The following is a 17,619-nucleotide window of genomic DNA, read 5'->3' as shown; positions in this document are numbered from 1 at the left end:
ATACTTTGCAGATCTTCAAAACTTACTTTCAAGCATTATCTTAGTCAGAGTTTAAGTGTAACAGAAGTGTGGCGGTATTGATAAAACATTCCCGATGTGGGAACGCCAGAGAGCAGAGGGTTTCATGGAACAACGAAGTCCTTCGGAAAGTGCTATCCGAACAGGACTGTTGTCTCATTTCAGTGAGTTCAAAGACTGCAACTAGCCACAAACAAAACCAGATCCAGTTTCAATATAGCATCCCCTCTGTAAGACAGGAACGCAGCCTAGTAAGGACACCTACAATCAACAGCAACAAGAGACAGAAGTGAGTACAGAAAAGGGAGAAGTGAATTGAACGCACCCTCAAGCCAAAGTTAATCGAACCAGATCCACGTTAATTTAATCTGCATAAGGCCATAAAATTTTTTTTTAATGCAAGTGAGATGCCTGGAGTTGTGAGATAAAATTCAAGTCCCCAAACAGAGACGACAGTGCAACACTGACATTCAGCCTTCTTATCTGCTACCCCAGGCTACAGTTTGGGCTAGAAGGGTGGCTACAGCATTTCTGCATTGTTTTTGCAAAGTACCAGAGCCACCACGTGCATGTGAAAACTCCCCACAGCAGACAGCACCGTGCACGCACAGCCAGCCCCCGCCGCACCTACGCAAAGCTGATTCTTCAAGTGACTGTTCCCACCGCAGAATTTCTAACAGTTTCCTGTCTGCGCTTCCAGTTACTTAAAATAAGTGTTCAGCCACCATTACGAGGTGCTTCCTTATCTCATTGTCAATGGTTTTTCTGTATGAAATAACAAAACACATTCTGAAGTATTTTAAATTAAGCAACAGTCAATAATAATACATTTTAATCACTGTATGGAAACCCAAGGACTGTTGTGCTCTAACCTCCACTACAGTATTTCACTGGCCCCTCTGTGCAGGGCTTCTCTCTACCCACCAAACCCCACCAAATCTGCAGGGGCAGAGGAAACAGTTAAGTGCACTGATTAGGCATCAAAACCATTACAGCTTCGACTCAGTAAAGAGCAAACCAGGCATTCTTAATATAGGGGCATTTTATTTAAATACAACTCTGCTATTAGCATGACTCACATTAATCATGTATTATGAAAGAAAATTTATTTTAGAAAGTGGTAATTTTTCAGTTGAGAATCTTCATCTTAACAAAAGCATTACTGGACTCACCCTCTGTAGAGCAGGGCATGTGATGCTACACATAAGAGAGCGTGTTATGAAACCCTACATTGTTAGCAACGCGTGCCACGAATGCCCGGAGATTCTCAGTATTACTGGAGATTTCTCTCCCGAGTTCTCCCAACTGGGTGAGAACTCTTACAGGGAGTTGCTGGACACCAAAGGGAAAGCATGATACCATTACATGTTTCTGGCACTTATTTTAGGTGTCTTAAGAACCGCAGTACAGATTTTGAACCAGGCTGAGCAAGAAGCAGCAGCCCGTGTTTCTAAAAACCCGTTTGGAGGCTGTTCATTCCCCTGGCATCCCTGTTTTCATACACTGTCCACCGCAAACCCACTGCACAGGAGGCATGCTGACCATGCCGAACTGCCGGTGTGCGCCACGAGGGTAGGGACGGGTGCAGCACCGATGGCCAAAGGCCTGAAGCGGAGCTTCACCAGAGCCGCCCAGCCGGGAACACGCTGCTCCTCCGAGCGCCGGTCGCACTGGGCAGAGCCTGCTCCTCCTTCCCTTGGGCGAGCCCAAGCGTCTCCCAAGGGAGGTGGCTCTCCAGCAAAATGAAATAGAAAGGAAATGCAAACAAAAGCCAAAGGAAAGGACTGTTGCCACTTCAGCAGAACAGAAATAGCTTTCTCCTGAGGCCAGGTAGGTCCGTGCCAGCCAAGAACAGGGAGCGGCTGGGGTCTCACCGGCACGGCGGCGCAGGAGCGGCTCAGCACCGGTGGCACTGCCCCGGCGCAGCAGGGCTTTGCAATGCGTCGGCTCTTGGTGCACGACAGCAAGAGGTTTCCCCGCATAAATACTGACCCTGCATTCTTATAAACATTACGTTAACATATATGTTATATACCATAAATGATAACATTATAAACATCTTTATTTCAACTATTCTAGTAGAGTGCAGGTAGTACATCAACCACTAAAATTGGCAGAGTAAGCAAATACTTTAAAAAAACCCTACACAAACTTATTTAGGATTCAGATGAGGATCACTCTACTCAGCTTAGGGGCAAAACATTTAAAAAAAAAATCATTTTTTCACACTGAGATTTTAATCCTGGATTAATTATTTTAGACATTTTCCATATTAATTAAAGCAGTATTGCTTCTTTCTTAAGTTCTTTATCTACTTTCTTTGACTAAAGCTATTTAATACTGGAGATTGTGGAAAACATTTGTTCATGATTATCCAGACATACAGTCAAACAAGACTGAAACAAGAGCAGCATGCAGAAATGTATTTAAGGACTATCATCCCAAAATGCTGCTAAAAGCTATTAACCAGTACGTGTTAATTGCCACAGCATTCATATTAATTTTCATTTCAGGCCCGACATTGTGGAATATTTCCCTTGATACATTTTAAACAAAGTTTAATTTAAGGAACTGCTTCTATCAACACTTATGAAAATTAACAGCCAAGCAATTAGCACTCATGAATTATCCCTTCCCCCATGCTTTCTACAGCATCATTTTTAAAACAGTTGCTACAAGAGAAATTGTTGGTTTTTAACCCACTACCAAAATTAGCCACAAGAAACCCTGTAACACTGTACAGAGGTACCATTCCACGCAGTAGGATTTTTAGCATCTGTCCAGCCAAAAATCACATTGACCTATTTTTATTTATCTCCAGTAGTCAAGTAAACCCACAAAACCCCTATAAGGTCAGAAAAGCTAGACTTCCTTAAATCCTCATTTTCAACTAGTAGTCATGAAAATAGAAATAAAAATATCTTGCAAAAACTCTAGTCTGCATGCAGGAAAGGTTTCTGGCCTTGTAAGTCAAGTTTCTTCTAGAGCTGAATGATCCCTACATTTTGATTGTGGTTTCCCAACTTTCTTCTTTGACTCTTTTCCATATCCTTAGCATCTCTTTTTTTACTATCCTGTAACACTTCTGTGTTTGCTAACACTCTTCTGGGGCTGTAGGAGCAGCCATGTGGTGGCAGGCATGTCAAAAATTGAATTGACAAGACATTTTAGCGATCAACATTTCTTAAAGGAAGCAGAGACTCTGAAGAAACATGGATGTGGATTGGCTTCAAAGATGGTTTCAAGGGGAACTGTAAGCAGAGACCTTAGGAGTTACTCCTACGCGGTTCCTACGAAGCTGAACGTTTGATTCTAGCATGATTCTCCTCTATTCCAGTAACGAAATACATCTTGGTAACATTTTTCTTACTAGTGGGAACGGTCATGCAGTTGAATAGCTTTTACACTAATACTGTACTAAATCAGTATCCTTTAAGATTAATACCTCAGAGAAAACTCATCGCCATGCTTTCCAGCAACTCATGCAAGTTACACTTGTGATTTGAAAAGAAATAGTCTGAATTTCTATAGAATGAAAAGATAGCACATGCTTTTAAAACAATTAATGAAAGCAGGCAGGTAATGTGTAGGTAAACTGAATCTTGTGAATCTCACAGTTGTGTCGCTGAAACGAGCCATTACAACACTCTTGTGTTTCATTTGTGGTACCTGACTGTGGCTTTCAAATCTGCCTTATGGTCAGTCTTATTTTCCCAACTTTATCAACAGTGGGCAAGTTGGAACAATAAGCCATCAAAATTTGATTTATCGAATTCTGTAAACAGAAATATACCTAAAGTTATCTATAAAATGGATGGCAAGTTAATTTGCATGCAGATAAAGGAAATCAATTTGGCCAGTGATTTCTTAAGCCTTCAAGTAATTTTCTATACAAATGACAACTGAAGTAATTATAAATAACGAAAGGCTTCTTTTCATAGAATACTCTCAGCAAGAGTTTTCAAGATTTATTAGCCAAGACGTACAACCCACATGATTTACAAACCATGCAAACAGATGAAGGGGTTAGGTTTACTTCAACTATTTTAAGGAAAACATTCAAGATACAGCCACGAGTAGTTATTGTGTGCGTGTCTTTAGTTAAGAGCTGAAGTTTTACAATGTACATGAAAGCCACAGGTCTGTCCTGTGCAGCTGTACGGCAAGAATCACCTGAATTCTTGAGCTGATTAGAATGCTTCCATTGTAGTTGCATTTCACAAGCCATATTCTCTACTATTTTGATAATTAATGAACTGATCAGGAACAAGAAGAAATTAGAGTGCTTTAAAATTTTATTATTTCATAAAATTGCAGAAGTGGTTATGAAAAAGACACTAAATCTGACAGAAAACACCTGCAAGACATAAGCATTTTAATAAATTTGCTTGGTTGATATTAAGGCACGCAATGTTTTCTTATTTTTAACTGATTAGTTTAAAAAGATACATCAAATGGAGGGAGGGGGCGGGAAGGACTCTGACGAGAATGGTTTTCTTTGATTTCAGGTCAGTGAGGGAGCTGAATTAGTGGAAAGTTAAAACCACTCAGAAAGCAGTTAACACACATGAACACAGAGCTTCGATACAGCAAGTAAAGCTTTCCTCATGCTTTGCCAGTGAATCACAAAGCGCGTTACTCACAAGCTGAAAATCTGTGTGACAAAACTCATATATATATGAGTTTTATATATATATATATAAAAACCTTATATATATATATATATATAAAAACCTTATATATATATATAAAAACCAAAGGCCTAGTTATAATCTTGAAGATTTCAGAGCCACTGTGATCCCTTGAGTAAATACATAATTAAGTAGGGGGTTTTTTAAGACATGTTTAATTAGGCCCCTTGCCCCTCCTCATCCCCCCTGCCTCTCCCCAATTATGTACCATTTCCCCAAGAGATATGTGGCTCTGTTAATTATGTAAATAAGTAATGCACTATTCCCTGAAAGAATTGTATTTATGTGAAAAATACTGCTCGTCTATTATCAATAAAAATAAATACAACATACAATATTTCATTAAAAATAATTTTAAAAAGCTAGATGGTTTTCGATTTTACATCACTGTCTGAAAATACAACAAAACTGAAGTCAAATAACTCCCTACTGTTTCTCCCTATAATGTTTCTACTATATCGCAGATGGTCAAGTAGGTACTTGAAAAATAGACAATACATACAGAAGTATAAAAAATAAATTTTATAAGCATACTATTGACAAACTTAAAGTAATATAGACAATGCTGTTAAAATTAATATAGTGAGATTATACTCTAACAAAATGCCAATTCAGTTATTTTGGAGAGTTAAAAAGGTATTTTGATTTCTAGATCACAAATCAAGTTGATTCTTACCATACCTCAATGCTACTCAATTCTGATTTGTAGGGTATTTCATTAATATCTCAAACTGATATGCATAGTACAGTTTCCTTCAAATGGACCTGCTAAATGCATCAGACTTATAAATAGGAAAATTAAGATGTTCCTTACAGTCAACCATAATTCCTATTAATACAGTAAAAAGTAGTTTGGATTATGAAAGTGCGAAGGACACATGCTTAAGTTCCTCAAGTTTCTGAGAAAAATTCTAGCAGGTAGCCCAAATCACGCTCAAGTATTAAAGCAACAAGACTAGGACATCACTGAATCATAATAAATTTTTCTTCATAAAGAAATATTTATTTTATTTTTACTTCCTCTGTGCATGACTGTTGAAGTACATTTAAATGTTTGCCGAACTGAAATTTCACGACATAAGAACAGCAAGCTTTGAGTTTAGAAAAAAGGCATCTTCGTGTTATCAGCATCAAAGTACTGCTATCATTTATTACTGAGGCCAGAAATTTTGAAAAACTGAGTTAGCACTAATTACTACATACTAATGAGTATAAAGTAACAAGAGAGGCAGCTTTTGCTACGTGGACTTCATAGTTTAAAAGTTACCGTTTCACAAATATTCTAAATACTTCTAGATATGCAATCCCACTAGCATATCTGACTTTCCACTTTAAGAATACTTAACAGAATATGAAATTCTTCCATCACAATGGTAATGAAGCTCAAACTTCATACTCCCACAGGAGACTCCACAAACAAATCCAGCAGAAAGCAGATCTGTGCATATTTATAATTGTTTTGGAACAATATGACACTGATCCATCACACCAATGTTTATATTTCAATTTCTAGAGTTTATGACAGAGAAAAATATTTGGCAATGCAGAGTAACCAAACTGCACACAAGGAAAGACAGTTATCCACAATTCTGAGTAGTATCAAATGCAATTTCTTGAAATGAATGTAGTCAAGGAATGAATTTGACCTACCAGGTTTGTAGTGAGCCTCCTCCGTGCACTACATAAATGAGTACTTGCGCAGAACTACATTGTTTAGTCCTTTTTTTGCCCCAGATGTTGACCTATTGATGCTTCAGTTTTCCACCCTCAAAACAGACAGTGGCTTTTCCCACTCACTCTCACTGGAGCATTTTGAGGATCAAGACAGCATAAATCATGGAATATTCATCAAGTGCTGTGACGTGGCTAGACAGAATAGATTTTTTTTTTTTTAAATGCCAACCAACCAATGATTTATGCAAAGGGTCTCACGATCAGCTCTGTAGAGAGATGTCCTAGGAGTCTGCCACACTAAATGTTTACCTAACTAACCTGCTGGATAAGAAAACAGCAAGGTAAGGTATGCCTAATGGTAAGGCATAATTTTGTAATGAAAAGGGGAGAAACGGTTCTACCGAACCTGGAACCATTATATTTAAGACTAAGAGAAGCATGTTTCTAGATAACCACCTTAAAATAACTGATGGCCTACTATAAAGTCTAATTAAAGCTTGAACAAGTAAATGCACGAGAACTGCCTAAGGCCTATCATCTTCAGGTCAGGGACAACCTGGATATGAGAGAAAAACATCTGGTCCACTTACCTTGCCGTCAAATTTTGAGTACTCATTGAAGGGGTTATTCAGCTGCAGCGGACACTGTTCAAGTCGCACAGACAGTATCGACTGCTTCCCAGAACATGGAGATTTTACTCTGAAATTCTTTTTTTCAAATAGTGAGCTCAGCTCCTCTGCTGTAGATCAGAAAAGAGATTAGAGTAGTTGTACTAGGAGATGTACAGAAGCTACTGTTTACCACAGAAAGATAACATTATAAGAGGGAGAACAAAAATCAAATACATAAAACAACAAATGCTTTAGCAGGGCAGAATCTACCACCACTCTTTCATAGCCCAAAGATATGAAACCATAAGAAGTTTGAATGATGTTACTGTTTAGGTGGAAGAAAAGATAAATTTTTTCCATACAGAGTGGTACTGATCACTACAAGATCCACTTGAGTCAAGATAAAAATCAAGATTCAAAGAGAGAATTACGCATTCCTGGTCTTTCTGCTTGCCTACCTTTTTCTAAATGAACAGTAAATGCTGTGCAAAAGAACTGTTGACACATCTACAATACGCCATGCAAAAGCATTTCAAACTCAGCTTGTAACACATGATATTATGCTATATTACAGGACAATATTATACTACCCCATTACTATATTATAATGTCGCTATGCTGTCAGCAGTAGGCTTGGGACTACGTCTGATTCAAAAGAATAATTTATTTGGATTTTACTTCTCATGGTAGACTGAATATGGTCTCCTCTCAAAAACATGTCAAACTTGAAAACACCATTTCAGCTAAACAGTCTGGACAATAAAAAAAAAAAGCTTTCTAAAAACAAAGGTGATAAGAGTTAGTGAGTTCTTTGTGTGGTCTGTGAAGGCTCATAAAAGCCTCCGACAAGCAGCTCTTTTTATGTGAAGAGACTGCATAGCTGAATTTCCAGCAACAGTTTAACTCAAAATTTACAGGCATACTTAAAAAAAATTAAAAATTAGGGCTTCTTATGTTATAAGGACACTACAAAATCAGGACAGAGCCTGGGGTGTTTTAGCATATTAGTACCAATGGGTCTCATCTGCAAGAAACTGTGACTGAATCTGGACAAGTTTTTTCCACATCTGCTCTAGGAACCAAGTACCCCCAAACTCCATCAATCACTACCTGAGAACCAACACCAGCTCTCCTAGACCGACTCTGCTCTGCGTTCCTACATTTGGATTCTCTCACATCTCAAAGACGTACATGTTGCTTCTCCAGGGAAATGAAACCGCTCCTAAGGCAGAATGACTTGGGACTTGATCTGCAGGGAGTTGGTTAATTTCTTAAAATGCGAAATTAAAACTTGTCAAATTATAACTAGTCAAAAGCTCAGTTTATTTTTATCAGCAGATTGCCTGAAAATTCAGACAGTTGGCAAAAGTGCTAAATACTGGCACTAAGAGATACCCAACAGTTTTGTGAGAGGCTGCGATTAACCAAAAAAGCTTGATTAATTCCTTTTTAAATGTGGCAACTTGAACTCCATTAGGTATTCTGGTTTTCTGTAACAAACTTATCTGTGGGGTTTTTTTGTTTTTTTTTTTTTTTTAAATCTCAATTACAATTATGCTAGAGTATTACCCTTAACTGGTATTTCTTGGGCACTTGGAAAGTACTCTGTGCCCTGGAATTCAATATAATGGTTTTATTGGTTCAAGTGAAAAAGCAGGTCTTTTATCTTCAACTTTTGTCTCTAGGGAAACGTTAAGATGATTTGTTTATCGTTCCTTTTCTTGGGATGTGCAAAAAGAGGATCTCAAGAATTCTTCTATGCTCATTAGTGTGACATCTGTTTTGCTTTCAGTTTTGTACAGCTTTTACTCAAGTCCAATATCTCACATGACTGAAGAGTTTAAATAAGAGTACATTCTATAAGATTGTAAATTCAGCTGGCTGAGATACAGCTTTCCTTTTCCAGAAAACTTCACAATTTCAAAAAATTCAACTCATTTAGGAAGAGGAACGCAAAACCTTCTAAATATTTGTGCAAAAACGCTAGAAGATGATAGATCCTCCATTGAGCATTTTGTCAAATAATTCCTGATAGACTCGGGCTGTGAGAGTTCCAATTCAAAACATTGGAAAAATATTTAAAATTCTCAAATTTCAGGGAAAAAAATTCTCATTTACACATTAAACTAGCTTTAGTTGCATAATTTTTAGTTCTTAATTATAACTAAGTTTTGCCATTAGTCTATACTATTTTTTCCACCTTTTGTGGTTTTGTTAGCTATATGAACTATTCTATATGGGCTGAATGCAAGGCTTTTGAAAGATTCCCTTAATATATTGTTAATTCACATTTTATATGCTCTGAAATGAATTAATCTAAGATGCAAAAACAATGCTTTATTTCTTGCTTTCATTTAAAAATACCTAGTATTTTATAAAAAAAGAGTACCTTTCATATGTACATCCATATTTGGCTAATAGGACCCACAGACTGCTTTATTAACTTAATTTGATCCCTATGCTGCACAAAGCTGAAATATTCTTTTCATTTTACTGAAAAAGAACTGATGCACAGAAAGGTGATGTGAATTGGTGGCACATCAATCAGAACACGAAAAACACACCTCCAGTGTGTTACGCTTCCAGTCAATCAACTACCCCTGAAGCATCTTTATATTCGTTAATCCCCAGACCAACTCCAAATGCATGGAGGTTTTCTTTTTCAAGTCCATACACTACTACCGCCTTATCTTTCAAACTCATTCCTGACAATGCAAACAGCTTGTCTCATGACAGCGGGCAAACAGATGATGAGTAGAAAATATTCTTCTTTTTTTCCCTCATTACCATACAAAAAATTACTCGTCTCTCACCTCCCTTTATCCTGGTTAGTGTACTTTTATTTCTGTACATAGTAATTAAAAATGAGAATCACAAAAAAATACTCAATTGCCAGATGCCTCAAGTTACGACTACATATCCACCTGCAGGACAGCGGAAAGGCTTGCAAGAGTTTCTACAGCAAGGCACCTCTCTGACGAGCGATCTCTGGAGGTGGTGTCATCAGCCCCTTATACAAACCCACAACTTTCCAGCATCCTTTTAGTTTGCATGGCGTCAACCATAGGCTCGACTGTGTCCAAAGCTCAGATAAACACAGCCAGAAGAAGGCAGACAAATTCCGCCATCTGAGAACAGCTATTTCTGTTGTTACTGCTTTCATACCTATTTTCCAATAATGCTAAACTCAAGGAACAGAGCAGACAAAGTCTCATACACACACACGACAAAGAGGGAGATACAGTGGATGCCCTTTAGGGCTCCTCTTTTTCCTGGCCTCTTCCTACTGTGCTGTTCTTCATGCAAATAAGTGAGAAACAAGCAGAATCTCAGTGAGTAAGCAGAGAAGGAAAATCAGCTCTACCAATAAAGGGAGATATCGAGTGCCTGGAGTTTTTATGCAACTTACCTATTTTTTATTTAAATTTGTTCTGCAGCAGGGAGGGACTGATCTGTTTGACTGCAACCCCAGCACATTCTTGCAGAGGGGGACACCTCCACTGCTGCTGGTTGATAGATTATGTCTGTCTTCAGGGCAACACGTAAAAGGAACTAAATGTTGTGGTGGAGCCCACATGAATAAAAAACCACAAACAGCACAGACCCAGCAGGAAACTGGAGTCCGAGTGCAATTCAGTGTAGAGAAATATCAAGCAGAATATAGTTAGGGATAAAGAAGAAAAAGAGAATTGCATCATCATTGGTCACATGCTATAAAATATTGAGCAAAGAGAGTTGGAGGTTATGGTAGATTAAACTTTAAAACCTACAACTCTGCTTACAGAAGTAGAAAGGCAAAAATTTTAGGATGCATTAATAGAGGTATCAAACATAGCTGAACGCTGTACTAAGGATTAGTGCAACTGTGTTGCTCATGTGAGCAGCTTTGTTCACTCCTCAAAAAAAAAAAAAAAAAAGATATTATAGAGCTCGAGAAGGTTCTGCAAATGACAGCCAGGAAGATACAAGGATTTAGGAAAAAAAAGGAGATTACACAGGGACTCATTAAGATATACACAAATTTTGAAAGAAGTAGGCATGACAGACCATACAAAGGTTTGAATGTGTGTCAAATACAACAGGAATAGATACTAGCTTGAGCTATCAAATGAGATAATTGAGACAGATTTTTCATTTAATATATTACAATTTAAACTATTTAGAACATCCAGTCAGAAATACTTAATTATATACTAAAAAAAAAAAAACCAAGCATATTTGAGAAATCAGTGATACCAGTTTTTCCAAGGAAGGCTAGATAAGCTAAGGCAGCATTTATTATGCTTTTATTTAAGTAGATCATATATACACATTATTTCTCAAGGTTTTCCCCTTATCTAGAAAAGTAACCACAAAAATATTCTATAAAAGTAACCTCTACGAAATTCTTCATCACATCTGTTACACCAAATGCCACTGGAAATAGCTAGAAAGCCCTAACTTACATGGAGATAGTGATCCTGCATTTTGAATGCAGACACTTGCCAATCACCTACCCACAGAGCAAAGACACGTCCTGCTCCTGACACACCTCCCAATAACACCAAGAGCTTTGCTATCTCCATTTCTTGCTCACTGAGACAATAGAAGCCTTAGAGGATAATGACGCTACAAGATGACGGAATACACAAACACTGTTTTAATACCTTATATTGTAAAAATAAAGCAGCCACTTGAATTAGTTCAGACCAACAAACTAGGCTTTAAACATTTTTTCTTTGCTTTGCCTTTACTAATAGTGTGAATGCCCTCGTCATAGCTGAAAACAAACGAGACGCCTGTGGCACACCGCCCCCCCAAGCAATAAACTATGGGAAACACACAACCGGGGAATGGACGGCAAATACAATAATTAGTACTTCCTCTATGCTTAAGGGAAAACTACAAACTGAAAATTACAAACCATCAAAAGCAGAAATAAAAACAGTAGGAAAACAGAAGATCTTTTCTTTTTACCTGAGTAAGAAGTATTTCTGTCTTTCCACTGAACATTTTTGCATTTTATTTGATTTTGTCTCTCTTTCCGCAGACGTTCTAGTCTCTGAGCTTGAAAAGAAATATTATAACTATAAGTTTGTCAATGAAAGTTTACTATAAACAAAGACATAATTAACTACCTTTATATGAATAAAGATGTTTTATACTGCATATGTAGGGGAAAAAGTCATAAAATTTTAAAGGTGGCACCCCTGAAAAGCAAATACCAACAAAAACATGAAAATGTTCTTGATTTATAATTGAAATTAGAGGATATAAAACATTAATAGAGATCATAAAGATAGTATTAACATGGAAGAGAATAATAAAATGTGAAAACTTCTGTGATTAATATGACATTTCATTATATAAATCATTAATAACGGTCTTAAAGGAATTTTAATGCACAAATGAACTGAAGTGAATATTACATTACAGGAATAAAATTACTGTTATGAATTACTCTACCCGTTTCAAAAATTAAAGATAAATGAACTCAGACTAGACTATTAAAGTTTTAAATATAAAATCCTTTATCTAAAAATCATGAAAATTATAAAATGTCAAAGCTATATAAATTAGCATAGCTTTTTCTTCAGTGTGCTGAAACAGTTTATAGGTAGTAAAATAAATGATTTGTATCTTCACAACATTAGTCAAATCCTAAAATGAATATAATATTGCTTTACGTATATTTTTGACTCCATCTTCAAAATACGGTTTGAAAAAAGCCTCAAATAGTTATATCATTAAAGAACTTACAGGCCGAGGTACCAGATTAATGCCCTGAATTATCTCTTTGTTGACAGTAAGATCTCTCTCAGGACATGGCCAGCTAAGCCTGGTAGAAGCTACCCAAGACAATGGCCACAAGAAATAACTGATGCTATGAAGTGTCCACTCAAAATAAGAAAGCAGATTAGACTGGAAAGTAGGACTAATAATGTTGATCACTGAAGGACTAATAATGTTGATCACTGAAGGACTAATAATGTTGATCACTGAAGGAAACAATTTGCTGGATATATTAGCAATTTTGATCTATTGAGATCATTCATTAACTAAAATGGGTTTGTAGAAGAGATTCTAAAATGCTAAATTACTCTGACAATTTTTAGATACAATTTACGTTCCCTGAGCCATCTCACCAATTAAAAAAAGTTTAATAAATATTTTCTATCCCTCATATTATTATTTTACATTTAGTCTTTTAACTGAACTGTGGACACAGAAGTGAATTTTTTTGCCCCCATAAAAAACTCTCAACCTGGGAACGGATGAAAAAAATAATCCTCTGAGGTTTAACAGCTGTAACAAGCAGTTTAAGGTACAAACACAAACAGGGACTTTGATGCCTAGTTCCCATTTAAGTCAACATGAGGTTAGTGCCTAAACACCTCTATGTATCTTACTCCTAATGAAATAAGAGAAGATGTATCCCTGCTTATAAGTTTAAATATTGGGTAAAACACTATTGTAGCATAGCTATTTTATTCTGAAAGAAAAAACTTTTTTTCCAATTACTGTCCAGACTGTAGCTCAAAATTACCTTCCAAAACCCTTTCTTCCCAAATGGGCCATCATAAAATATCTGTTAGATTTATACATAAACAACGGATAAAGGAAAAAACACAGGAGAGAAATAAGAATAATACATGTTTTTATCCGATTTGATATTTTCACCCCTTGTCAAAACAAACATACTAATGCGCGCTCACCATCTTCACTAACTCCATCCTATTCTTCTATCTACAGTTGACCACAAACAATCATTTACTGTGGGACTGTATTATAGCAACTCCAAATTAGATGGAATTATCAGTACTTATTAGCAGCCTGAATTATTGAAGAAGCATGCTAGTTTGAAAGCTTTCTGTGTGAAAAATGTCACCGACCAAATGTAGTTCTTGTTTCATTAACTATTAGCAACCAGATGAGCCTTTGTTTCTAGTCACGTGGATTGGGAGAATTTGCTGCTTTCCCATATACCCAACACCCTGCACAGACCCGTCTCCACTTCAGTTTTTTTCAACCCCTCTGGATAGGGCCGAAAGGCGGCAGTGAGGAGATGGAGCCCAGAGCCAAAGCCCAGCTGTGACCCATCTAGCTCCTGCAGAAAAGGTGGAAGAATTCAGTGGCAGACAATGCCTGTGCTCTCCCCAAACATGATGTGCAATACCCTAACATGTCTCACCCACTGCACATCCCTTTCAGGACTAAGAGGATAACTTTGATATTAGAATGCACATAAAATTCATTTCCAAATTTGCATACCCACATGAGAACTACCTAATAACCAACACTTCTGTAGTCTCTCCAGAGATGTGTCAAGTCTTCTACAATAACACATTATTTCTACAGTTTATGAAAAAGATACTATCCTGGTAAGGTACTTCATAATAAAAACAGCTTTGCAAAAGATAATAGAAAGTTACACTCCACTCAAAAACAATGGTTAAAGTCAGCATAAGCAGAAATAATTTTATTTAGCAGGGTATAAAACCAAGGAGAATAACGAAGAGCTTTCATGTTAAAAAAGTCGGCCACTATTACCTGTTGATACACAAAATTACACTATCTTCTCTTTCCAAACCTAAAAACCATCATCTCCTTTTCAAAGAACAAATGTTCCTGCTCTTGCTAAATCTACTCAGGTAGTTATGGATTAAGTAAAAAAAGAAATGTCCTTACATTTGCCCATTTTAGGAGCAAAAATTGCAGATTTCACAGTTAATGAGTTTTTGTACTTATGAGATGTATGAACACTTTGTTCTATGTGTGTATGTATCTGTTTTCTTCCTCCAAGAACTTAGATAAGTACTTGTGTAACACAAAAAGCATTTATATTAAAAATAGTTAACTTTATTTAATTCATTCCTGTGCTGGTTTTCGCTGGGATAGAGTTAATTTTCTTCACAGTAGCTAGTATGAGGCTATGTTTTGGATTTGTGCTGGAAACAGTGTTGATAACCCAGGGGTGTGTTCGTTCCTGCTGAGCAGTGCTGACACACAGTCAAGGCCTCTTCTGCTCTCACCCCACCCCACCAGCGAGGGGGCTGGGAGGGGACACGGATGGGAGAGCTGACCCCAGCTGCCCAAAGGGCTATCCCACACCATATGGCATCATGCTCAGCATATAAAGCTGGGGAAGAAGGAGGAAGGAGGGGATGTTTGGAGTGATGGCGTTTGTGTTCCCAAGTCACCGTTATGCGTGATGGAGCCCTGCTGTCCTGGAGATGGCTGAACACCTGCCTGCCATGGGAAGGAGTGAATGGATTCCTTGGTTTGCCTTCCTTACGTGTGCGGCTTTTGCTTTACCTATTAACTGTCTTTATTTCAACCCAGGAGTTTTCTTACTTTTGCTCTTCAGATTCTCTCCCCCATCCCATGGGGGGACGGGGAGGGTGAGCAAGCAGCTCCGGCACCAAAAAGGACTGCTGTGGTTTAACCCCAGCCAGCAACTAAGTGCCAGACAGCCGCTCGCTCACTCCCCCCCAGCCTTCTCCAGGAAAGCAGGGCTCCATCATGTGTAACGGTGACTTGGGAAGACAAATGCCATCACTCCGAACGTTCCCCCCTCCCTTCTTCCCCAGCTTTATATGCTGAGCATGATGCCATATGGTGTGGGATAGCCCTTTGGGCAGTTGGGGTCAGCTGTCCCAGCCACGTCCCCTCCCAGCCCCCTCGCTGGTGGGGTGGGGTGAGAGCAGAAGAGGCCTTGACTGTGTGTCAGCACTGCTCAGCAGGAAAGAACACACCCCTGGGTTATCAACACTGTTTCCAGCACAAATCCAAAACACAGCCCCATACTAGCTGCTGTGAAGAAAATTAACTCTATCCCAGCCAAAACCAACACAATTCCTCTTCCTGTATTTTTGAGAAGGGTTCAGTACTGATCAACTTGCATTCTTTGTAGGCTTTTTTCCACCCCGCTCTGTTTCAAATCATAGCCTGATTGCCTTCATAATTGTATTAAGTTCTGGTGGTTCCAGCACATACAATGGAACATAAAAGACATGCCAGATGAAAAGAGGCAAAACACTGGCTCCCCCATGGACTGAGTGTCCTAACCATTATTGTAGAATGTGCCACCAAGTGGAAACTGAAATGGTTTCAATCCATAATTTAAATGGAGATTATTCTATCAGTCTACTCAGTTGATGAAATAATCCTTCAGATTATTTTTGGAGCAATTACATAAAAATTTAAGCTTTGCCTCTCCTTCCTCATAAACTATACCATCAACTAAACAAGACCTCAAGGACAATGCCAGGCAGCCTGGCACACTAAGCTTTTCACCATGCCTTAATGTCAGTTGCAGCTATATATTCAGCTTATTTCCAAATCTAACTCTCCATCACAAGAGATCAGTGCCCTGTCTTTTCTGCAACTTTTGACAACTTCTTCTTTGTAAAAGGTATTTCAAGATATTCAATACCATACAACATTTTACTTGTTAGGTAGAGCACAGATGTTTTTTCTGAGCTCTAGGTGGTGTTATACCACCTTCAGAAATCATTTGGAAAAAGTATATACTGTAACACAGGAAAAAAAAAAAAAGAGATCAGTACTGACCACCCTGCACTGACCTTCTCATATATATTTTATATTACAGAATTTTCATTCATAGTATTCCTTGGGTATAAGTCTGAATATCCCTCACATGAAACAACAAATGGGACAGCTTTCTTCCAGTCAAGAGAAACTGAACATATTTGGAAAAGGTGTACACCCTTAAACTTCCTAATTTGGTAACTTAAATCCTAGCTCAAGGTTCTTCTCAGAAATAAAACTTCAGAAGACAAAATATAGACAAATCATTCACTTCGTTGGCTGACATCAAACTTCATTCCTCTCTTTTATAACAAATAGATTTGATGCCTCACTAGGTAGATTTTTCTCAGAAAATAACTATCCTGTTCAAAAGTTAACACCCCTCCAGACATTAACAATAGAAATATCAAAGACTGTTCATGTACTTTGGATTTAGACTTGATGTCTTTACAATTTAATTTTTTTTTATATATAAAACTGACTACCTCAATGTTCCTCTGTACATGAATAAGTAAAACAGCAATTAAAACTCAGCTGACAGCACACTAAAGTAACTGAATCATTACATGTCCTTTTATAAAAAGGGTCTCGACATTACAAAAGGAGAAGTTTGACAGATACCTAGCTAGTCATGCTCTGATTTGTCCATGCAAGCCAGACTAATAGAAATTGAATTCAAAAGGTTAATGTTATCTCGGCTGCAAACATCACTTACCTGTGTTTGATCGTCTTCTGATTCCGAAGTCCCAGCTTGAGGTAATATCAACTGATTGGGAATATATATAGCCCTGAGTCTCACCGTTGCTTCCCTGTGTTTCTGAACCACTGTCCCCATATGCTGACGAGGGATTAAACTTCTCCAGGTCAACATCATGATCTATCAGGACCATTTCACACATCCCTGTGTCATCACTGGTCACGTGTGACTGCCGAATATGAGCAAGTATAATTGTTGGGTTGTCCAGGAAAGCCATTCTGTCCACAAGTCCACCACTTCACTATACTATCTTCTCTCCATCTTGTTTCATGGACACATGTACCTAGGAATATAACACACACAGCATTTTAGGAAAAACAAACAAAAAAAACCCCCA

The 17,619-nt window shown here is 37.8% G+C and overlaps 1 protein-coding gene across 6 annotated transcripts in view; it reads right to left on the bottom strand.

Annotated features, from left to right (window-relative positions):
• The window catches only part of MAPKAP1 (MAPK associated protein 1), a 108,216-nt gene that overhangs the window by 80,428 nt on the left and 10,169 nt on the right, over positions 1 to 17,619 (bottom strand). For 5 of the 6 annotated variants that reach the window (XM_072882896.1, XM_072882901.1, XM_072882902.1 and 2 more), the window contains exons 2-4: positions 17,241 to 17,565; positions 11,951 to 12,040; positions 6,974 to 7,122 (exon numbers count right to left, since the gene is read on the bottom strand). In XM_072882896.1, the coding sequence (XP_072738997.1) occupies positions 6,974 to 7,122; positions 11,951 to 12,040; positions 17,241 to 17,499 (498 nt within the window). In that variant the 5' untranslated portion in view covers positions 17,500 to 17,565. The remainder of the gene's footprint in view (positions 1 to 6,973; positions 7,123 to 11,950; positions 12,041 to 17,240; positions 17,566 to 17,619) is intronic. The other variant, XM_072882899.1, reaches the window with a different exon arrangement.

The sequence above is a fragment of the Ciconia boyciana genome, chromosome 18, assembly GCF_034638445.1.
Source record: "Ciconia boyciana chromosome 18, ASM3463844v1, whole genome shotgun sequence".
NCBI classification, from domain to species: Eukaryota; Metazoa; Chordata; class Aves; order Ciconiiformes; family Ciconiidae; genus Ciconia; species Ciconia boyciana.
The sequence above is the reverse complement of the archived record's forward strand: the minus strand, read 5'-3'. Positions and strand labels throughout refer to the sequence as shown.